The sequence below is a fragment of the Lepidochelys olivacea genome, assembly GCF_965140295.1.
Source record: "Lepidochelys olivacea isolate rLepOli2 genome assembly, chromosome: 21".
Taxonomy (NCBI): domain Eukaryota; kingdom Metazoa; phylum Chordata; order Testudines; family Cheloniidae; genus Lepidochelys; species Lepidochelys olivacea.
This window is the reverse complement of record NC_140431.1, coordinates 18,086,469-18,111,000: the sequence shown is the minus strand read 5'-3', so window position 1 is coordinate 18,111,000 and position 24,532 is coordinate 18,086,469. Positions and strand designations below refer to the sequence as shown.

Genomic DNA, 24,532 nt, shown 5'->3' with positions numbered 1-24,532 from the left:
GCAGTTGTGTTGTTACAGTACACTTTGATTTCTCAAAGGCATTTGACCTAGTTCCACATGATGTGATTTTAAAAATTGCAATATATGGAATTATAGGGCACACATTATATGGATTAAAAACTGACTCATTGACTGATCTCATAATGTAGTTGTTAATGGGGAGATATCAATGAATGGGGGCTATTTTTAGCAGAGTCCCCCAAGGATTGGTTCTTAGTCCAACACTATTAAATATTTTTATCACCAATCTAAATTATATAAATCTTTGTAAAATGTGCATAAGACAATGATTGGTGAGGTAGCAAATAATGAGAACAGGTTACTGTTACAGAGTGATCTGAATTCACCTGGTTAAACGGTCACAATCCAACAAAATGCATTTTAATACAGCCAAAAACAAGGTAATACTTTGGGGAACTAAGCATACAAGCCATACTTTACAGGATCATAGATTATCTTGGAAAGCAGTGATTCAGAGAAGGATTTAAAGGTTCATTGTAGATAAGCGCCTCAACATGACAACAGTGCAATGGCGTGACAAAACGAGCCAATGCAATCCTTGGATTTATAAAACGGGGACTATCAAGTAGAAATAGAGAGGTGATCTTAGATCCATATGCTGCATTAGCAAGCCCACCACCAAAATACAGAGTCCAGTTCCTATGTCCATGCTTCAAGAAGGATGTGGAAATACTGAAAAGAGGTCAAAGGAGGACCACAAGAATGATCCAGGAGCCGAAAAACAAGCTTTACAATATGAGATTTAAGGAGCTCAACTTATTCAGCTTTTCAAAGAGAAGGCTGAGAGGAGATTTGATCACTTTTGTACAGGTACTTAACACACAAGGAGAAAGACATCTGATATTAGGGGGAAGCTGAAGATAGACAAATTCTACCTTGAAATAAGGTGCAATTTCCTAGCACTGAAGGGTCATTAAACACTGGAACAGCTTACCATGTGAGGTGGTGGACTGACCATCAGTTGGAGTTTTAATATAAGAAAGCATATATTTTAGAACAGTATCTCAATTCAGCTTATGAGAGAAGGTCTATGACCTGTGTGCGCAGGGCCTGGGCTGGATGGTTATGATGGTGGTCCCTTCTGGCCTTGGACTCTGTCAATCTCTGAATTCCCCTGCTCAAGCCACAATCAAGGAAGAAGGCCACACTGGTTAAAAAACTGACATGGTTTAGAGGGGAAATTAAGGCAGCTCTAAAAATTAATACATAACAAAGGGGAAGTTGATACTTCTGAATATAAAGAAGAAGCCAGGAATTGTAGAAAATTGATATGGGAAACAAAGGGACAAAACAAGAAATCTATACCCAGCACAGTTACAGACAATAAGGAGGAATATAAGTATATTAGGAACAAACAGAATTCTAACAATGATATTGGTCCACTACTAAATACAAATGGTAGAATTATCAATAATAATGCAGAAGACACAAACATTCAATAAATATTTCTGTTCTGTATTTAGGGAAAAACAGATAATGTCATATAATATGATGACAACAGTCTTTCCATTCCATTAGTATTTTGGGAGAATGTTAAACAGCAGCTATTGAAGTCAGACAAGATAACTTGCATGTACTTGTTTCAAAACAGCTGGCTGAGGAGCAGCCCACTGGACCGTTAACACTGATTTTCAATAAGTCTTAGAACACTGGGGGAGTTCCAGAAGACTGGAAGAAAGCTAATGTTGTGGCAATATATAAAAAGCGTAAATGGGTAATTACAGGCCCGCCAGTCTGACATCTATCCCAGATAAGATAATGAAGTGTCTAATACTGGACTCAATTAATTAAGAATTAAAGAAAGATAAACTGTCCATAATGCAAGGATGCTGATAAATAGGTAAATAGAAAGGAGCATAAACACTGCCAAATTAAATGTAAAAATGTAATAAGAAAAGCCAAAAAGGAGTTTGAAGAACACCTAGCCAAAAACACAAAAGGTAATAAAATGTTTTTTAAGTACAACAGAAGCAGGAAGACTGCTAAACAACCAGTGGGGCTCCTGGACGATCGACATACAAAAGGAGCACTTAAAGATGATAAAGTCATCGCAGAGAAACTAAATGAATTCTTTGCTTCAGTCTTCATGGCTGAGGATGTTAGGGAGATTCCCTGAGAAACCTGAGAAAGTCAACATGGTTTCTGTAAAGGGAGATCACGTCTTACTAACCTAATTGAGTTATTTGAGGGGGTCAACAAACATGTGGACAAAATGTGGACAAGGGGGATCCAGTGGACATAGTGTACTTAGATTTCCAGAAAGCCTTTGACAAGGTCTCTCACCAAAGGCTCTTACTTAATTTAAGTTATCATGGGATAAGAGGGAAGATCCTTTCATGGATTAAGAACTGGTTAAGAGACAGGGAACAAAGGGTAGGAATAAATGGTAAACTTTCAGAATAGAGAGGGGTAACTAGTGGTGTTCCCCAAGGGACAGTCCTAGGACCAATCCTATTCAACTTATTCATAAATGATCTGGAGAAAGGGGTAAACAGTGAGGTGGCAAAGTCTGCAGATGATACTAAACTGCTCAAGATAGTTAAGACCAAAGCAGACTGTGAAGCACTTCAAAAAGATCTCACAAAGCTTATGTTATGTTCTTATAAAATGAAGAGGGTTTATGTTTAGCCATGAAAATGACTAAACATAAACATAAGAATGGTCACACTGGGTCAGACCAAAGGTCCATCCAGCCCAGTATCCTGTCTACTGACGGTGGCCAATGCCAGGTGCCCCAGAGGGAGTGAATTGAACAGGTAATGATCAAGTGATCTCTCTCCTGCCATCCATCTCCACCCGCTGACAAACAGAGACTAGGGACACCATTCCTTACCCATCCTGAGTAATAGCCATTTATGGAGTTAACCTCCATGAATTTATCCAGTTCTCTTTTAAACCCTGTTATAGTCCTAGCCACAACCTCCTCAGGCAAAAAGAAAAGGAGCACTTGTGGCACCTTAGAGACTAACCAATTTATTTGAGCATAAGCACGAATACAGACTAACACGGCTGTTACTCTAAACTCCTCAGGCAAAGAGTTCCACAGGTTGACTGTGCACTGTGTGAAGAAGAACTTCCTTTTATTTGTTTTAAACCTGCTGCCCATTAATTTCATTTGGTGGCCCCTAGTTCTTACAAGTAAACAACTTTTCCTTATTCATTTTCTCCACACCACTCGTGATTTTATAGACCTCTATCGTATCCCCCCTTAGTCTCCTCTTTTCCAAGACAAAAAGTCATAGCTTCTTTAATCTCTCCTCATATGGGTCCCGTTCCAACCCCCTAATGATTTTAGTTGCCCTTCTCTGAACCTTTTCTAATGCCAGTATATCTTTTTTGAGATGAGGAGACCACACTTGTATGCAGTATTAAAGATGTGGGCGTACCATGGATTTATATAAGGGCAACAAGATATTCTCCGTCTTATTCTCTATCCCTTTTTTAATGATTCCTAACATCCTGTTTGCTTTTTCGACTTCCGCTGCAATTAAAGGATTAGAAAACATGCCTCACAAGGATATACTCAAGGAACTCAATCTGTTTAGATTAACAAAGGAAAGGTTAAGGGGTGACTTGATCATCGGGTTGCCAACTTTTTAATTCCAGGAAACGGGACACCCTTGCCCTACCCACTGCCCCGTCCCTTCCCTGAGGCCCCATCCCCTCCTCACTCCATCTCCTCTCCCTCTGTTGCTTACTTTCCCCCACCCTCTCTCAAGTGCTCATTTTCACTGCAAGGCCCAAACAGGCATATTTATTGTTTTGACAGATGTATTATACTAAGTTCAGGTTTTATTTGTTACAGGACAGAAGAGCTGGCAGCAAAATAGTCAAAAAGGTAATTTTTAAAAAATGAAATTTCACAAAGGTTTTCATGGTTCTTTCCTTCCCCTCTTCCCATTTTTTGTAACCAGCTCCATGTTTTTTGTTCACTGAAGTTATGTGTGGAATTAGGACCACACATTATCACAGCTGCTATGGGTCCATTAAAGGCCCACTCCTGAAACCCAAATACAAATCCATAGAGCACAACTCACACCTGTCCAGATACCTATATAAATAAATCTGTAGAAACTGATTCCCTCACCTACTTGCAGATACACACATGTATTCATATGTTCACATCTAGCATGCACTAACACATACTTCCACATTGTTTATTATTACAATTGTTGTTTAGTGCCTAGACACCCCAACTAAGATCAGGGCTCCAGGGTGGTAGGCGCTAGACATACACATAAAAAGAGAGAGAGTCTGCAACAAAGAGTTTATAATGTAGTTAGACAAACGTGGGGCAAAATGTATGATATATCAACTCTTTTGCAATTACTGGTCAACAACATTCACTTTTTAAGAAATAATACATTTCTTTTTGAGTTCCCTTCTTTTTTTAAAAACTCGTTATGAAATGAACACACACTTTACTGTCATCAATTTTTTGTGTGCAAGCCAGCAAAAGGAAAAAAAGTCAAAGAGTTAGGCTGCAAATTTTATTCACACAGGTATACACACACACACACACAATTCACGCACCTCCCTACAAAAGACACCGTCTCACACACAATGCATGCATGCACACACTTGACTACAGAGACACTTTTTCATACACTTTTCCAGGGGCAGCCTAAATCACCCAGCTGGGAAGGGAGGAGGGTGTGCTGGAGAGGAAAAGATGCGGGGGGAAGGCCAAGGATGATAGCAGGGTGTGGGGGTTAGAGGGGGAAGTTAAGGAGAGAGGAGGGGGTTGGTGGGTATGTGCGGTGGATGGGGATACAGGTGAAGGCAGAAGGCTACAGGTGCATGAGGATGTGGGAGGCACAGGGGGAAATAGAGACATAATGGGAGTGCAGCAGTATATGGAGGTGAATGGGGTGCAGGGCTGTCGGGGGTAAGGGACATGGGGACGGTGGCTCTGGGAGGTAGAAAGGATAGGTGGGAAAGCACTGTAAGGGATACATGGCTGGGATGGGTAGGTATGGGGGACAGGACAGGACGGGACTGGGGAGGGATGCAGTGAGGGGGATGGGGGTGCAGCCCCATTCTCAGCAGTTGGAGACACATATACCTCAAACTCCTGGGCACTGACAATGGGGCGACAGACAGATGGAGCTGCACGTGCCTCAGCTAGAGCCCAGCCACATAAGGAGAGTGAGGAGAAGAGGACCGTCTGCAAACATGGCCCTCAGCAGCTCCCAGTGTTTTGTGGCCTGCACTCAGATTACCTTGATGGGCCGCATGCGGGCCGCCCGCAGGTTGCCCACCACTGGACTAGATGATCACAATGGTCCCATCTGGTCTTGGAATCTATTAATCATACCCCTCCTTCACAGGCAATGGGGAAAATAGGATTGCCTGCACTGGCCTCAACATGCTCATAACACTTGCAGCTCTGCATGAAGATAATGACTATAATCAAATCTCATGCTTCAGGGCACCAGTGAATCACCAGCAGGGGTTAGAAAGGAATTTTTTCTTCCAATGAACAATTGGCTAGATATATTCTGGGTTCTTTCTACATGCCTTCCTCTGAAGAGTCAGAGAGAGTGGCCACTGCTCTGAGGTGGTTCAGATAATCCTCTTTTACACGTCTGGCTGGTGAGTCTTGCTCACAAGTTCATGGTCAAACTAATCTGGGGTAAGAAAGGAATTTAGCAAATTAAATCTAAGCAAATTAGGTGCCTAACTCCCATTGACTTTCAGTGTAAATTAGATGCTTCTGGAATCCCACTAGGTGCTTACCTGCATCTTCAGGTGACCTTTGATGTTTGCCTGACCATGTCAATATTACAACTACAATTGAATAAACTAAATTGGAGTATAAATATACATAATATCAGCAAAATTCAATCTGAAATTCAAGTGATGTTCTTGTGAACTGAAAAAGAAAGGTTATTTACCAGTGCCTCTGTACATTCACACTAATATTTCAAGTAGCTCTCCTGACCAGTTGAATTTAACATTAGTTATTTTGGTTTGTCTCAAAAGATTCATAATTTTAAGGCCAAGGATGGACCATTAATTTCTTATAATTTCACAGTATATACTCCATGTTGTGGTTTAACTAGAACATTAATCAAGACTAGATATCAGTCAAAATTAAAACGCCAAGTGAACAAGAATCCACCATTTCCACCAGTCAACTATTCTGATGGTTAGTTATCCTTACTGTTAACATTTTCAATGCAGTAATCATCCCTACTCTTAGAATCATAGAATATCAGGGTTGGAAGGGACCTCAGGAGGTCATCCAGTCCAACCCCCCCTGCTCAAAGCAGGACCAATCCCCAATTAAATCATCCCAGCCAGGGCTTTGTCAAGCCTGACCTTAAAAACTTCTAAGGAAGGAGATTCTACCACCTCCCTAGGTAACGCATTCCAGTGTTTCACCACCCTCCTAGTGAAAAAGTTTTTCCTAATATCCAACCTAAACCTCCCCCACTGCAACTTGAGACCATTACTCCTTGTCCTGTCCTCTTCTACTGAGAATAGTCTAGAACCATCCTCTCTGGAACCACCTCTCAGGTAGTTGAAAGCAGCTATCAAATCCCCCCTCATTCTTCTCTTCTGCAGACTAAACAATCCCAGTTCCCTCAGCCTCTCCTCATAAGTCATGTGTTCCAGACCCCTAATCATTTTTGTTGCCCTTCGCTGGACTCTCTCCAATTTATCCACATCCTTCTTGTAGTGTGGGGCCCAAAACTGGACACAGCACTCCAGATGAGGCCTCACCAATGTCGAATAGAGGGGGACGATCACGTCCCTCGATCTGCTCGCTATGAGTTATACATCCCAAAATGCCATTGGCCTTCTTGGCAACAAGGCCACACTGCTGACTCATATCCAGCTTCTCGTCCACTGTCACCCCTAGGTCCTTTTCCGCAGAACTGATGCTGAGCCATTCGGTCCCTAGTCTGTAGCTGTGCATTGGGTTCTTCTGTCCTAAGTGCAGGACCCTGCACTTATCCTTATTGAACCTCATCAGATTTCTTTTGGCCCAATCCTCCAATTTATCTAGGTCCCTCTGTATCCTATCCCTGCCCTCCAGCGTAACTACCACTCCTCCCAGTTTAGTATCATCCGCAAATTTGCTGAGAGTGCAATCCACACCATCCTCCAGATCATTTATGAAGATATTGAACAAAACCGGCCCCAGGACCGACCCTTGGGGCACTCCACTTGATACCGGCTGCCAACTAGACATGGAGCCATTGATCACTACCCGTTGAGCCCGACAATCTAGCCAACTTTCTACCCACCTTATAGTGCATTCATCCAGCCCATACTTCTTTAACTTGCTGACAAGAATACTGTGGGAGACCGTGTCAAAAGCTTTGCTAAAGTCAAGAAACAATACATCCACTGTTAAGACTAATCTTCTTTATGGGTGTGAGACATGGATGACATACCAAAGCAATAAGCATCTGTAGTGGTACCGCCAACATTGCCGTAGGAAGATTCTCTCTATCAGATGGGAAGATCGTCACATCAATGCCAGTATTCTCTCTGCGCCAACATCATCAGTGTTGAGGCAAAAATTATGAAACATCAACTTTGCTGGACTGGCCACTGTCTGCAGATGGGTGATACTTATATACCTCTTTTCTCAATTTAGTCATGGTAAGAGAATTCACGGGGGACAGAGGAAATGCTACAAGGACACCCAAATATATCTTAAGAAGGGAGGCACTGACTCCACGAATTGGGAAGAGCTGGCTGACAATAGGGTGCAATGGCATCGCATCACCTATCAAGCTTCACCTCATTTTGAAGAGAATCGTCTTGCTCAAGAGGCTGAGAAACGGCAGAGGAAGGAAAGTGTACAACATCCTGGCCAGCAGTTGTGCTCTCTCCAAACAACCACCTGTCTTATATGTGGAAAAACCTATAGAGCACAGATTGGACTCCTGAGCCATCTTAAGTCTCTGAATGACCTTTCTCCCCGCAGTAGACATCACCCCCATATCGAGAAATAGCCGATGATGACCAATGTAGGATTCATCCACTGCACTGAGAAACAAGGTCCAGGATCACTGGTTAATGGGTCATTGAACTGAGATTAGGTCTGGGACAGCTGGGTGATGGGCCACTGAATGAGTAAATTCACTAGCTCCGAGTACCGATAGCATCAGCTTGGACCAGACACTATCATGATACCCTACTCTGCACCCTGTTCCATCTGTTTGCCAGAAGCTGGGAATGAGCAACTTGGAATGGATCACTTGATGATCTGTTCATTCCCTCTGGGGCACATGGCATTGGCCACTGTTGGAAGACAGGATACTGGGCTAGATGGACCTTTGATCTAACCCAGTATGGCCGTTCTTATGTCCATGGTACTGCATATACTAGTCATAATGTCAACTGAAACTGGTCTTTGGCACCAGAAACCTCTATGTTACTTTTGCCGAGCACAGAGCCACTCTCCATGTGATTCACCTGGGTCAGCAGTGCTGGATCCTCAGCATCAGCCTTGATTTCCCTTCAACCCCAACAGATCCAGGGACTTGAGGCTGCATATGCCAGCAGTTTTGGGTGACAGTGCCAGATCCTCAGCATCTGGCTGAGCCAGTCAGATGAGACTAGGGGGTGAAGGGGGGCCTCCTGGACACTGCTTAAACTGGGTAGAGAACAACTGCACTGAGCAAATTTCTCGGATCCAGAAGCTGGACCCACACATTGCCAGATTTATTTGACTTCACTTCAGAAGTACTGCCATCCTGGGTGAGCACCTTTTCTTTTTAAAGAAAAAGCTAGTTTCTCAGTCAGTTTTTCTAACTTAAAAACAAAAATAGCCTTGAAAGGGCAGAAGAGAAGTAGAGAAACATAAGAAAAGCTGTGTGTGATATGAGCTTGATGTACCTTTGGCAGTTCCAACTGACTACACTCTCCACTTTATACCCTCAGAATCCTCTGCAAGGGGCAGGGAATAAAGGGCCCAATGGATACCACTCAGCAGAAGATTCCAGAGGTCGTGACATAGGCACCTTAAGGAGGAACTGAAATTTGCATCTTTTTAACTGTAAAACGTACTGGTGGAAACTCACTCTGCATGTGTGACGCTTGGGGGAAGTGTTTTCCCAAGTACTGATGTATGTTGCCATTAATATTTGTAAAAGGCAGATAGAGACTCCCAGGAGGACACAACAGTCCACCTCTTCCCCTCAACCACTTTTCTCTCCCCTGTATGTGCAGTACAAGTGGCTACTACCCAACCCATTCTTAACACTCTCAGTTCAGTTTCTCTGTGATTCTCAAATCCCAGCATCCCATTCCTCCCCACCCACCCACAACTCTTACCCTCGCGGGCTACTATTCCCTTTCAGCATGAAGTGTTTAGCTAAGCGTAGACAGTGGCTGACAGATTCACTGGTTTTAAAGTGAATGGGGACCATCTCATAACTAGAATCATCTAGTCTGCTCTCCTGTATGACACAGACCAGAGAATTTCACCTAGTAATTCCTGCATCAAACCTAATTATTTAGGCTTGAACTAGAGCATATAATTTAAGAAGCAATTCAATCTCAGCATAAAGATCTCAAAAGAATGCACCACATCTTTTGGTAGTTTGTTCCAATGGTTAATCACCCTCACTGTTAGAAATATACACCTTATTCCTCATTTGTATTTGTCTGGCTTCAGCTTCCAGCCATTGGTTCTTGTTACATCTTTTTCCACTAGGCTAAAGGGCCCTTTAGTATAAAATATAACTGGGTTCCAAAAACAATTAACTAAGTTCATGGAGGAGAGGTCCATGAATGGCTATTAGCCAAGATTGTCAGGAATGCAACCCCATGGTTTCTGTGTTCCTAAGCCTCTCCGGACAGATGCTGGGACTGGACAACAAGGAGATGGATCATTCAATAATTGCCATGTTCTGTTCATTCCCTTTGAAATATCTGGCATTGACCACTGTCAGAAGACAGGATATTGGGCTAGATAGACCATTGGTCTGAGCCACTATGGCCATTAATGTATTTTGTCCCCAAGAAGCTGCTTATGATTATATATATATGAAGTCCTCTCTAAGTTTTCTTTTTGATTAGCTAAACAGATTAAGTTCCTGAAGTCTCTCACTGTAAAATATGTTTTCCAAACTTAGAATCATTTTGGAGGCTCTTTGCTGTACCCTCTCCACTTTTGCAGTATTCTTTTTAAATGTGGACACCAGAACTGCACACTGTACTCCAATATTGGTCTCACCCATGCTGTATACAGAGGTAAAGTCCCCCACTCCTCTGTTTATACCTTCCAAGTATGGCATTAGCTCCTTCAACCACAGCATCCCTCCGGCAACTCATATTTAATTGGTTTTCACCACAAACCCAAATTCTTTTTCAGTCAGTTTCCAGGATAGTGTCTGTTGTGATTACTGTGCCTAGAAATTTACCCTATTTATGAGCTCAACTGTAAAAACTATGTAAAAGTTCAAAGGTGTAACAACATAACTTTTTGCCTGCTAACCACAGAAAATAGGCCAAGTTATTTCCAGTAAAGAATGTTATGAACAAGTGCAAGAAAACCAGACAGAGTCTAAATTAGTCCAAACAAAAAAGGCCTGATATATTCAAGGATTATGTTGAGATTCGAATAAATAAACAAGAAGATGTGGGTCCAGAAATTAATAGACAATCTGGTGTGGCAGCTATTAGACCTAATTTGTGGACAAACTAATGAGGGGATAAACTGTACCACTCACTTTTTCCACTTTTTGAATTCTTAAAAAGAGATTGAAAAATCTCACCTGCTCTCATCTCATCAACCCCAAGCCAGAGGGAACAGAGCAGACCAAAGGATTTTTTCCCTAGAGGAAGGCCATCAGGCCTTGCTCTTGTTTAAGGAATTTTATCTTTCACCTGTGAGTCCTGAAAGTCATATCACGACATCCAGTCCTCAGCTCATCAGTGGGGATCACTAACTGCCAGGACCACAAAGACATGTAAAAAAGGGAAGGAGGAGGATCCTGGGAACTACAGGCCAGTCAGCCTCACCTCAGTCCCTGGAAAAATCATGGAGCAGGTCCTCAAGGAATCAGTTCTGAAGCACTTAAGGAGAGGAAACAGTCAGCATGGAATCACCAAGGGCAAGTCATGCCTGACTAATCTAATTGCCTTCTATGACGAGATAACTGGTTCTGTGGATGAGGGAAAAGCAGTGGACGTGTTGTTCCTTGACTTTAGCAAAGCTTTTGACACGGTCTCCCACAGTATTCTTGCCAGTAAGTTAAAGAAGTATGGGCTGGATGAATGGACGATAAGGTGGATAGAAAGCTCGCTAGATTGTCGGTCTCAACGAGTAGTGATCAATGGCTCCATGTCTAGTTGGCAGTTGGTATTGAGTGGAGTGCCCCAAGGGTCTGCCCTCGGGCCGGTTTTGTTCAATATCTTCATTAATGATCTGGAGGATGGTGTGGATTGCACCCTCAGCAAGTTTGCAGATGACACTAAACTGGGAGGAGAGGTAGATATGCTGGAGGGTGGGGATAGGTTACCAAGGGCCCTAGACAAATTGGAGGATTGGGCCAAAAGAAATCTGATGAAGTTCAGCAAGGACAAGTGCAGAGTCCTGCACTTAGGACGGAAGAATCCCATGCACCGCTACAGACGAGGGACCGAATGGCTCAGCAGCAGTTCTGCAGAAAAGGACCTAGGGGTTACAGTGGACGAGAAGCTGGATATGAGTCAACAGTTTGCCTTTGTTGCCAAGAAGGCCAATGGCATTTTGGGATGTATAAGTAGGGGCACTGCCAGCAGATCTATTCAACATTGGTGAGGCCTCATCAGGAGTGTTTGGGCCCCACACTACAAGAAGGATGTGTAAAAATTGGAAAACGTTCAGTGGAGGGCAACAAAAATTATTAGGAGACTGGAACACATGACTTATGAGGAGAGGCTGAGGGAACTGGGATTGTTTAGTCTGCGGAAGAGAAGCCTGAGGGGGGATTTGATAGCTGCCTTTAACTACCTGAAAGGGGGTTCCAAAGAGGATGGATCTAGACTGTTCTCAGTGGTAGCAGATGACAGAACAAGGAGTAGTGGTCTCATGTTGCAGTGGGGGACGTTTAAGTTGGATATTAGGAGAAACTTTTTCACTAGGAGGGTGGTGAAACACTGGAATGAGTTACCTAGGGAGGTGGTGGAACCTCCTTCCTTAGATGTTTTTAAGGTCGGGCTTGACAAAGCCCTGGCTGGGATGATTTAGGGGGGGATTGGTCCTGCTTTGAGCAGGGGGTTGGACTAGATGTCCTCCTGAGGTCCCTTCCAACCCTGATATTCTATGATTCTACGAACCTGTCCTGCCTCCCTCCCTGCTTTTCTGCTACTTTCTGTCCCACTATTTCTTTCCTCCTACCCTCTCTCTCTAGGCTTTTCATGAAATCCTGAAATTAACAGCACTGCATCAGCACAGCAAGATGAGATATCCACAAACCTGCCCCCATCTAAGGAGAAAAGGATCCAACCAGATGATGTCCCTGACCAGAATGCAAACCAGGGTCCAAGCAACAGATGTTATGGTCAACCTGCCAGTCAAAAAGCATCCATTTGTAACTGAACAACCGTCCAGTGTTCCAAAAATCATCAACAAAAGCCGTATTTGCCCCACCTTTTCTAGCCCATCTTTCATCCCCTTGTGTCTGTCTGGGGGGAAAAAAGTAGAAGTGAATAAATACCCTTCATACATCAGGATAGAGTAAAATTAAACCTGTCCTTTTCATCAAAGAAAGGTTATTGGTGAAAATAAGAGACTGATATTTTCCCTCCAAAAAGAGAGAGACTTAAATAGGTTTTGAATGTTATTGCATAATTCCTCAGTTTCCGTTTCAATATCAATGCTTGTTTTGATTTTTTGTTCTTTCTTGTGTTTGGTCAATAAACTTTCAAGTTTAAAATGCTTTTCTAAGCCTTTAATCATTCTTGTGGCTCTTCTTTGAACCATCTCCAATTTATCAACATCCTTCAATTGTGAGCACCAGAAAAGGACACAGTATTCCAGCAGCAGTGCCAAATACAGAGGTAAAATAACCTCTTTATTCCTATTCCAGATTTCCCGATTTATGCAGCCTGGGACTGCATTGGCTTTTTTGGCCACAGTGTCACACACATATTCAGTTAATTATCCACCACAACCCCCACATCTTTTTCGGAGTCAGTGCTTCTCAGGACAGACTTCCCCCATCCTGTAAATATGGCCTCCATTCTTTGTTCCCAGATGGATTCATTTACATTTAAACACATTAAAACACATATTGTTTGCTTGTGCCCAGTTTACCAAGCGATCTAGGTCACTCTGAATCAGTGAGCTGTCCTCTTCATTATTTACCATTCCCCCAATGTTTGTGTCCTCTGTAATTTTATCAGTGATGATTTTATGTTTTCTTCCAGGTCACTGATAAAAATGTTAAATAGCACAGAGCCAAGAAACGATCCCTGAAGGACCCCACCAGAAACATACACACTTGATGATTTCCCATTTATTGTTACATACTGAGACCAAACAGTTAGCCAGTTTTTATTCCATTTTGTGTGTGCCAGGTTAATTTTATATTGTTCTAAGTTATTTGTTTTTTAAATCAAAACGTCATGTGGTACCAGGTCAAATACCTTACAAAAGTTTATAAGTATGTTTACGTCAACACTATTAACTTTATCAACCAAATTTGTAATCTCATCACAAAAAGATGTCAAGTTAGTTTGACAGGATACATTTTCCATAAACCAATTCTGATTGCAATTAATTACATTACCCTCCTTTAATTCTTTATAATTGAGTCCCGTAACAGCTGGTCCATTATCTTGCCCAGGACTGATGTCAAACAGACAGGCCTATAAATAACTGGGTAATACCATTTACCCTTTCTAAATATTGGCCAACATTAGCTTTCTTCCAGTCTACTGGAACTTCCCTAGTGCTCCAAGTCTTATTAAAAATCAACATTAATGGTCCAGTGAGCTCCTTAGCCAGTTCTTTTAAAATTATTGGATACACGTTATCTGGACTTGCTGATTTAAAAATAGTAGCTGCTCTTTAAGATCTTCCAGACATACTCCCTTCCTCTTGTACATGTTACTTTCTTAAATGTCAGAGCTGAACTGTAAGATAGTTAGAGTATAATGTTACCTCTTGGTCTTCCCTCTGCACCTCAAATTTTTGCATCATTTCCTTGTTCTTCTACTGGAATCAGTCCTTCCTTTTCATGAATTTAAGATTCTTATCCTGCCATGACCCTTATTTTATACTCCTCCAACCAAGATTGAATCCTTGTTTGTGTACCAGTGCACCTCCATGAATAACCTCTCTCTACTTTTCCTCTTCTTAGACCTCATATTTTGTAAAGCATTGCATCACTATAGATAGTCAATCTATACTGCAATGATACTGTTCTTAAACATCAATACACCATAAAGTGTCCTTACCAACAAATCCATGGTGTTATCCAGATTATAACCCAACCACATGAATGCCAAATTTTACAATAACCTACTCCTTAAATGTATTCATCATGTAAATAAAAAGCATAATAAATAAAGCATACTCTAAACCAGAGGTGGGCAAACTATGGCCCGCGGGACTGTCCTGCCAGGCCCCTGAGCTCCTGGTCGGGGAGGCTAACCAGCACCCAGCCCCTCCCCCAGTGTCCCCGCTCCCCCACAGTCATGCCGCCACGCATGGCTCCTGAAGCACTTAGAGGAGAGGAAAGTGATCAGGAACAGTCAGCATGGATTCACCAAGGGAAGGTCATGCCTGACCAATCTAATCGCCTTCTATGATGAGATTACTGGTTCTGTGGATGAAGGGAAAGCAGTGGATGTATTGTATCTTGACTTTAGCAAAGCTTTTGACACGGTCTCCCACAGTATTCTTGTCAGCAAGTTAAGGAAGCATGGGCTGGATGAATGCACTATAAGGTGGGTAGAAAGTTGGCTAGATTGTCGGGCTCAACGGGTAGTGCTCAATGGCTCCGTGTCTAGTTGGCAGCCGGTGTCAAGTGGAGTACCCCAGGGGTCGGTCCTGGGGCCGGTTTTGCTCAATATCTTCATAAATGATCTGGAGGATGGTGTGGATTACACTCTCAGCAAATTTGCGGATGATACTAAACTGGGAGGAGTGGTAGATACGCTGGAGGGCAGGGTTAGGATACAGAGGGACCTAGACAAATTGGAGGATTGGGCCAAAAGAAATCTGATGAGGTTCAATAAGGATAAGTGCAGGGTCCTGCACTTAGGACGGAAGAACCCAAGGCACAGCTACAGACTAGGGACCGAATGGCTAGGCAGCAGTTCTGCGGAAAAGGACCTAGGGGTGACAGTGGACGAGAAGCTGGATATGAGCCAGCAGTGTGCCCTTGTTGCCAAGAAGGCCAATGGCATTTTGGGATGTATAAGTAGGGGCATAGCGAGCAGATCGAGGGACGTGATCGTCCCCCTCTATTCGACATTAGTGAGGCCTCATCTAGAGTACTGTGTCCAGTTTTGGGCCCCACACTACAAGAAGGATGTGGATAAATTGGAGAGAGTCCAGCGAAGGGCAACAAAAATGATTAGGGGTCTGGAACACATGACTTATGAGGAGAGGCTGAGGGAACTGGGATTGTTTAGTCTGCAGAAGAGAAGAATGAGGGGGGATTTGATAGCTGCTTTCAACTACCTGAGAGGTAGTTCCAGAGAGGATGGTTCTAGACTATTCTCAGTGGTGGAAGAGGACAGGACAAGGAGTAATGGTCTCAAGTTGCAGTGGGGGAGGTTTAGGTTGGATATTAGGAAAAACTTTTTCACTAGGAGGGTGGTGAAACACTGGAATGCGTTGCCTAGGGAGGTGGTGGAATCTCCTTCCTTAGGAGTTTTTAAGGTCAGGCTTGACAAAGCCCTGGCTGGGATGATTTAATTGGGTATGGGTCCTGCTTTTGAGCAGGGGGTTGGACTAGATGACCTCCTGAGGTCCCTTCCAACCCTGATATTCTATGGCTTGCGCCCGCCCACCTCCCAAGCTTTCCAATAAGCCTGTTCTGCCACTCTGAGCGGCATGGTAAGGGGGTGGGAGTTAGTTGAGAAAGGGGCAGGAGGTCACAGGAGGCAGGGAGCGGGAGGGGTCGGATGGGGCAGTCAGGGGACAAGGAGTGGGTGGGGGCTGGATGGATCGGGGGTTCCAGGGGCTCTGTTAGGGGTCAGGGCAGTGGATAGGGGTCGGGGCAGTCAGGGGGGGTTGGATAGAGGGTGGGCTCCTGGGGGGGCGGTTAGGGGCGGGGGGTCCCTGGAGGAGGCGGTCAGGGGACAAGGAGCAGGGGGGGTGGGATGGGTCAGGAGTTCTGAGGGGGGGCAGTCAGGGGAAGGGAGCCAGGTTGTTTGGGGGGCACAGCCTTCCCTACCCGGCCCTCCGTGCCGTTTCGCAATCCCGATGTGGCCCTCAGGCCAAAAAGTTTGCCCAGCCCTACTTTAAATGCATAAAAAAGAAATCTCACCACTTCACAGCATATAAACATAATACTAGTTCATATTAAATCCACTGTTCTGTATCCAATTTTCCCACTCTTAGTTTGAGAATATATCAACAACACATTTCTACTTTATGCAGTGCACCAATCACAAGCTGTGCTGCCTGTGCATAGTTTGATGCCAGTACAGCTTCCTCAGCACACCAGTATTCACAGAAAACTTCACCTTTGCTTTTCCATGTTACATAAAAAGCAGCAGGAAAACATAATAACTGCTAAAATTAGTCAATGTAGGTCAAAAATGGCAAATGTAGGTATTGCAGGGGCACCCTGAATTACAAATGAAACAAAACACAATCACTTAACAGGCTTGCCTGTGAGAACAGGGGCCTGGATTTCATGACCCAGAAGGTTCATTCCAGTTTTAAATTTAATGTCAATGCTGGTGGAAATGGGCGGGGGAGGAGGAGGAGAAGAGAAGGGAATTCCCTTTGACCACTTTAGAAAACCCAGAGTTTTGGGGAATTCTGGCATTGCCATAAGGTAGTACCCCTTCCTATTGGTGGACTCAACTTCTTGGGGAGGCAGTATAAAATATACTCTTGAGATAAAATGGTTCTCAATCAACCTCCCCGCACAGCTGGAGCCCAGAGAACTCGGCCCTCCGCCACAGCCAGAGCCATGAGTCCCATCTCCTCCTCCCCTCAAGGAGTCCCAAGGAGCCCCGGGCCAGCCGCAGCCGTGCCTCACCTCCCCAGACTCCAAGCCTCTGTGGGGAAAAGCCTCATACTTCGTCCAAATAAGTGTTTCATATACCCGATGCAGGTTCCAGGGCAGCTGAGTAGGTGGTATTTGCTATTCAGCTTCCTGGGTTCATCAGTATTCTCTCTGGTGTCCAGGGAGATTATTGATGAACCCAGAAAGCTGAATAGCACATACCGCCGCCTCAGCCGCCCCGGAACCTGCATGGGGCATAACAAAACACCCCCCCCCCCCCCCAAAGGCCGCAACCAGGGGTCTGGTAGCAGTGGCAGTGCCTCCCCTGGCCTATTATACCTGCTGCCCATGCTCTCAGCTGCTTAATCCCTCAATGATTTCTGACACACTGGCCATCTTGATCACATCCCCTGCAAAGCTTTCACCACAACAGTACCTGCCAGGGATTTATCAACACCAAACTGGTGCACCAGAAGACCAGTAACTATCACAAATGGAGAGCTTCCACTGCCATTACCATTCTTTTCCATAGCATAGGGAGCTCTCATCCTTGTGATATGGCACTGAAACGTGAGAGTTAATCTACCAAAGTGGTAAAGAAATGTCTCCTTTCTGATCCTGAAGTTATGCCGCCAATTCTGGTCATTCCAGATCACGACTACAACTAGGTTCCACCAGTCTTTGGCTGTGACTCATACCCAAAAGCCTTCTTCCATCCACTGATGATTATCCACAAGTGCAACACAAGTGATAGTGAATGCAAGACTAGTGACTGCATTATGAATTCCATGCTCATCTGGACACTGGCAGGCAGTAATGTCTGTTTGCCTCAGAGTGAGCTGGGAGGCAGATCCTGTAAAGAATGTAGGTAAGGCTCAGAGAGGCTCGTTCACCTGGATATTTTTAGATTTCAACCTTTGCTGCACTGTGTACATTCTTGGGATTTATTTCACCTCAAATAAAGGTTTCCATGTTACACCATAAGAACCAACAAAGGCTAACAAATATCCTGGTTTTAAGGAAAAAAAATTCTTCCTCATCCTATTACTTCTGAGATCAGCAGGATCATACTGACACTACTGTAGACCAGGAACACAAAGCTTTTCAAATGCTTCAGCACTTTCTCAGGAAGAACCGGGAATAAGCATTCATCCAGACTCCATTTTGAGAAAAAGGACTAGAAATAGCATTGAACAGAGACTTTATAGGAATTTAAGCAAGCCTTAAAATAATGTGGACACACTGTACTACTGGTACTCTGACTGGCTCAAGTATCTAGGATAAACAACAGCTATCGGGGCCAGATTTTCATGAGGGCACAGCTTCCATTTATACATGAAGTGTTCTACACCAGGACCTCCCACTGTTCATAGGATATCAGGGTTGGAAGGAACCTCAGGAGGTCATCTAGTCCAACCCCCTGCTCAAAGCAGGATCAATCCCCAATTCTTGCCCCAGATCCCTAAATGGCCCCCTCAAGGATTGAACTCACAACCCTGGGTTTAGCAGGCCAAAGCTCAAACCATTGAGCTATCCCTCCCCCCCCCCCGTTCTCAACCTGGCTCTAAATATGTACATTAAAAACATAAGAATATACATACCAACGGTCCATCTAGCCCAGTGTCCTGTCTTCCGACAGTGACCAGTACCAAATGCTTCAAAGGGAATGAACAGAACAGGACAATCATCAAGTGATCAGTCCCAGGATCTGGCAGTCAGAGGATTAGGGGAAGCACAGGGTTGCATCCCTGACCATCTTGGCTAATAGCCATGAACTTGTCTAGTTCTTTTTTGAACCAAGTTATACTTTTGGTCTGCACAACATCCCCTGACAATGAGTTCCACAGGTTGACCATGTGTTGTGTGAAGAAGTACTTCATTTTGGTTGGTTTAAACCTGCAGCCTATTAATTTCATCAGGCAACCCCTAATTCTTGTGTTATGTGAAGGGGTAAACAACACTTCATTATTCACTTTTTCCACACCATTCATGATTTTATAGGCCTCTATCATATTCCTCCCCCTCAGTGGTCTCTTTTCCAAGCTGAATATTCCAGGTCTTTTTAAATCTCTCTTCATATGGAAGCTGTTCCATATCTCTAATCATTTTGTTGCCCTGCTCTGTACTTTTTACATTTCTAATATATCATTTTTGAGATAGGGTATAGGGCAACCAGAACTGCACACAGTATTCAAGATATGGGCTTTATGGATTTATATAGAATCATTATGATATTTACTGTCTTATCTATCCTTTTCCGAGTGGTTCCTAACGTTCGCTTTTTGGAACGCCACTGCAGATTGAGCAGATGTTTTCAGAGAACTATTCACAATTAGTCCAAAATCTCTTTCTTGAGTGGTAACAGCTAATTTACACCCCATCATTTTGTATGTATAGTTGGGATAATATTTTCCAATATGCACTACATTCCACTTACCAACACTGACTGTCACCTGCCATTTTGTTGCCCGGTTTTGGAGATCCCTTTGTAACACTTCAGTTTGCTTACAACTGAACTATCTTGAGTAATTTTGTATCATCTGCAAATTTTGCTACCTCACTGTTCACCCTTTTTTCCAGATCATTTATGAATATGTTGAACACTAGCCACATACAGATTCCTGGGAGATACCTTTTTTTTACCTCTCTCCATTCTGAAAACTGATCATTTACTCCTACCCTTTGTTTCTTGTCTTTTAACTGGTCACTGATCCATGAGAGGACCTTTCCTCTTATCCAACAGCTGCTTAGATTGCCTAAGAGCCTTCGGTGAGGGACCTTGTCAAAGGCTTTCTGAAAATCCCAGTACTCTATGGCTGCACTGGATCACCCTTGTCCACATGTTTGCTGATCCCCCCCAAAGAATTCCCATCAAAAAGCCAGTGAAATATATAGTCATTCATATAACCAGTATCAGTTGGATTTTGCCATTTTGGTGAGTTTTTTTTGGGGGGGGGGGTGAGGGTAGGAGGGATGGGTTAGATAATTGAAAACATATCTTTCTTTGGCAAGGGGACAAAGGTGCATTAAATTATTTTAGCCTGTAGAGGTCCCATCCATTTCTGACTTCCCCGTTAAGGAGCATAGCTCTTAAGAAACCATATAGAACAAAATTAATAGTAAACTAGCAAGCAAACAGCATATACATTAGTTTTGAAAAGTGGTTCTTCAAAAAGGGTATATAAAACGTCAGTTTTGATCAGTTGCTGAAAACCATAGCTGATCATATCCCATCCAGAGAGAATTATTCTACACAAATTGGGGGGGGATAATAAAAACGGTTTTATAACCTCAATTATGAAGTCGGCACTTAGCTTCACAGTACACAGGTAATACACATTTTTGCCCTTTTTCACTAATTACTGAGTTAAGAAGTGTGTGTGTGTGTGTGCATACATGCAATTGCAATGTTGTGGGTCCTCTTCCAAAAGACAGTATTATCTGTAGATCTTACTGTATGATGCAGCTTATTTTACTCAATCTGATTATGAACATTTATAGTCTCAGTGTGTAAAATACAGCAAGTTACTTCATTTTATTTCAGTTCACTATGTTTAAGAATGCCAAGTGTATGATCAAAAAGTTCATATATAAAACTCTTGATACTCAGAGTGCAGAGAAATTATTTCTGAAATGAAGCCCACAAAAATGTGTCTTTATCCTCACCTCTTATTGGAGGAGACTTAACTCTTTTGATCACTTAAATAAAGAGAGTAGCAGCTACTCTTCTTGTTGTTGTCACATTAGCTATTTCAAGATACCTATACCACCCTATCCTTTAGGATAAGAACACTTTCCTCAAAATAAAGACAATGTACACCCACTTTTATCAAGCTAAATCTTTATTCAACAAGACCCCTCTCACCAAAGTAATTCTAGTTCACTGTTTTACATAAAAACAAGGATTAGAACTACACTTCAAGCTTTTTTATACTAACTCCAGCCAATAAAATTTGAGAAGTGTTAACTATTCAATTAAAGAAAGGAAATTACAGGCTCATTTTGCGGCATGTTAAAGTGTCAGTTTACACGTATAGAGTGACCAAGACTTACTACTTTTCCCACTATGTATTGGATTCTAAAATGGTGGTCATGTCTGCCTATGATTCAAAAAGAAAAAAGATACCATTCAAAAGTCTATGCTGACAAGTTAGTTACATGTTGTTCAAGATAAGACAATGGGTAACTCGATTAAAAACTAAACTAAACCAAACCTCTAGGAGGGCCGCAGAAATGTCACTCTGGACTCAGAGAAAGGCAGAGAGAGGAAGCCAGAGCCCGAGCCCTCGACAATGCCAACATGGAGGGCAACACCCAGCCAGCTGCCCGGCTTGGGTCTCTACAGAGCGGCGGCTCCAGGTCCACGCACGGCAGCGGTTCCATCGCCAGGATCTGGCCGCGGTGGCAGCTTAAGGCTCGACGCAGCGGCTCGACTCGCCCCGGTCCGAGCTCGGCTCCTCGCCGCGGGGGAGCGGAGCCGAGCCCGCCCGCCGGCCCTGGGGCGAGCTCCGCTCTCCCGGCAGGTATGGAAACAAAGGCCTTCGCGTCGCCTTCACCGTGCCGGGCGGGGGGCACCAGGACAGCCCGCCCGGGCCGCAGGACAGCCCGCCCGGGCCGCAGGACAGCCCGCCCGGCGGGGCTCGCCTCACGGCCGCGCTCCGGGCACAGCCCCGCGGGCTGCCCGCGCGCTGCTGCCACGGGAGGCCACGTCTCCGCCGCGCGTGGGCAGCGCGGGCTGCTCGGCGGGCGGCGGCCCCGCACCCCAGGGTCCGGCCGAGCCTCTCCGCCGGCCGGAGCCCTGCGCTGGGGCCAGCGGGCCGGGCTCCGTGCCCGACGGGGGCTCCCGGCTCGGCGCCGCTCCCCCGCGGGCCGCGCACAAAGGGCCGCTCCGCTCGCGGCGCCATGCGGGCGGCGCCGGGCCCTGGGCACTCACCGGCGGCGGCCGCACCTTGCAGATGCCGGTCTGCTCGGCGATGGGTCGGATCTTGTGGATGAAGGCGAAGGGGTCCGCGAACTCCTCCCAGCTGGGCTCGAACACGGGGCACTCGGGCGGCGGCAGGAACTCGGCCATGGCCGGGCTCGGGCGCCGGCAGCTCCTCAGCCAGCCGCCTCCGAACAATCCACCAACAGACGCTGGTCGCCGAGCGCCGCCAGAGCGGGCCGTGCACCTCCGCCGAGCCGGGAGAGAAAAGAGTCCGGCCGGCCGGGCGCCGTGGCGAGGCCCCCGCCCCTCCGCCTGGGGGAGCGAGCGTGCCCCAGGGGCTCCCACGCCCCGTGGGGGGGCCCCTTGTGCCAGGCGCTCCCACCCGCAGGCCAAGGGGTGCCTGGTGCTCACGGCCCCCCATCAAGGCCCCTTTCTTACAGGGAGAGGGAGACTGGGGCGCACAGGTAGTCTGTTGTAGGGGGGGCTCTGCGGCCCACAGAGTACAGGCTACTTGGGTTATAAAAATCAGAGCCCCCCCCATTCCCAGTGTTTGATGCAGTATTAATTAATTCCCTACAAGAGGCCCTGGTTGCTATCGCTTGCGGCTGCAGATCATGGTCACACTGACCCCTTTGTTGTCCAGCCCTGGGGTTCTGTCCAGAACAGGGAGTGCAGGCCACATGTCTCCGGGCGACTCCCAGCCCTCCTGCAGGGTTTCTTTCTTTCGCTGCCACCTGGAGCTCCCTTTTTCCCAGATAGCTGATTTTTTCCTGATATTTGAGAGACAAGGTGGGTGAGGAAATATCTTATATTGGAGGTGAGAGAGACAAACTGTCAATATGACAGGCATAGACTCACCCAAACCCAGGAAAGATTAGGAGCCTGCTTCTGATAGTCTAAGGGCTGCATACAGAAGAAAGGGCTAGTCTACTCTGGAAGCACTATATGGGCACAGCTGCAGTGTTTCTGCAGTGAAGATGCTCTGTGATAACTGGACAAGCAGCAGTAGCCCTTTCGACATAGCACTGTCCATACCAGTGCTTAAGTCAGTGTAACTTACATCACTCAGGGGTGGCTTATTCACTAGGGTTACCCTATTTGAACATTCAAAAAAAGGACACTCCATGGCCGGAGGCATATTTGCTCATGCACCCCTGGCCCTGGCCCTGGCCCTGCCCCAACTCCACCCCTTCCCCGCCCCATTCCAATCCCTTCCCCAAAGTCTCCGCCTCCTCCTTGCCCCATTGGACCCCTTCCCCAAATCCCTGCCCCAGCTCCACCTCCTCCCCTGAGCGCACGGCGTTCCCCCTCCCTCCCAGCTGCGCGAAACACCTGTTTCGCAGCACAAGCACTGGGAGCTAGGGGGAAAAAACAGGCACTCTCTGGAGTGATCAACATTCTTTCTCAAATGATCAACATTCACTCTCTTTCTTGAATGATCAACTCTTCTTTGGGGAAAAATAATCATGGCAAAATCCCAGACATTTTTAGATATTTAAAAATTCCTCCCAGAGGGCAATTTAAGAACCAAAAAGTCGGACATGTCTGGGAAAATATGGATGTATGGTACCCCTATATTCACACCCTGAGTGACATAAGTTATACCAAAGTAAGTGATAGTGTAGACTTGGCCTAAGATGTAAATTTAAACTGATTTAGTTAAACTAGTACAAACATTAATATGAATTCTCTTACTGGAGTGGCTTTCTTTAGTTTAGTTTACGCTGACTAAGAACTTCTAGGTAAACCCAAATAAGCTATTCTTAAACTGAAATAAGTGCACCAGTTTAATGAAATCGGTTTTAAAAATGATTTAAGCTAAACTGATGGAACTTGCCTATGTAGACAAGGCCACAGTTCTAGAGAGAAATGAGACACGCTAGTATTTGCTGAAGGAACTTCTGGTCATGAGGATATTGTACCTTATTGGCATTGCTCTCCACTCAGGTTTTATAAGGCCAGGTTACACTGAAGATACCTGGAAAGATACTGGAGCAAATTATTAATCAATCTGTAAGCACCTGGAGGATAATAGGATTATAAGGAATAGCCAGCATGGATTTGTCAAGAACAAATTATGCCAGACCAACCTAATTTCCTTATTTGACAAGGTTATTGGCTTCGTGGATAGGTGGGAAGCAGTAGAAGTGATATATCTTGATTTTAGTAAAAGCTTTTGACACAGTCTGAAATGAGATTCTCATAAGCAAGCTATTGTAATTTTATCTAGACCACATTTCCCTAAGTTGGGTGCACAACTGGTTGAAAGACCATATTCAAAGAGTAGTTATGAATGATTCACTGTCAAACTGGGAGGGAGCATCTAATGGGGTACCGCAGGGGTGAGTCCAGGATTTGGTACTATTCAATATTTTCATTAATGTGTTTCATATTCTCTGTGTATATATAAAGTCTGCTGCAGTTTCCACGATATGCATCTGAT

The 24,532-nt window shown here is 44.7% G+C and overlaps 2 protein-coding genes across 5 annotated transcripts in view; both read right to left on the bottom strand.

Annotated features, from left to right (window-relative positions):
- Positions 1 to 22,333, bottom strand: part of KDM5B (lysine demethylase 5B) — a 178,815-nt gene extending 156,482 nt beyond the window's left edge. For 2 of the 4 annotated variants that reach the window (XM_084611399.1, XM_084611401.1), the window contains exon 1: positions 22,114 to 22,333. In XM_084611399.1, coding sequence (XP_084467525.1) covers positions 22,114 to 22,236 — 123 coding nt within the window. In that variant the 5' untranslated portion in view covers positions 22,237 to 22,333. Of the gene's footprint in view, positions 1 to 22,098 lie in introns of all 4 variants that reach the window. The other 2 variants (XM_084611400.1, XM_084611398.1) reach the window with 2 other exon arrangements.
- Positions 20,990 to 22,087, bottom strand: LOC311511089 (uncharacterized protein). Its single transcript, XM_084611403.1, has one exon. It carries the CDS (start codon positions 22,067 to 22,069, stop codon positions 21,575 to 21,577), a length of 495 nt encoding a protein of 164 aa, XP_084467529.1. The 5' UTR covers positions 22,070 to 22,087; the 3' UTR covers positions 20,990 to 21,574.
- Positions 22,334 to 24,532: the final 2,199 nt, after the last annotated feature.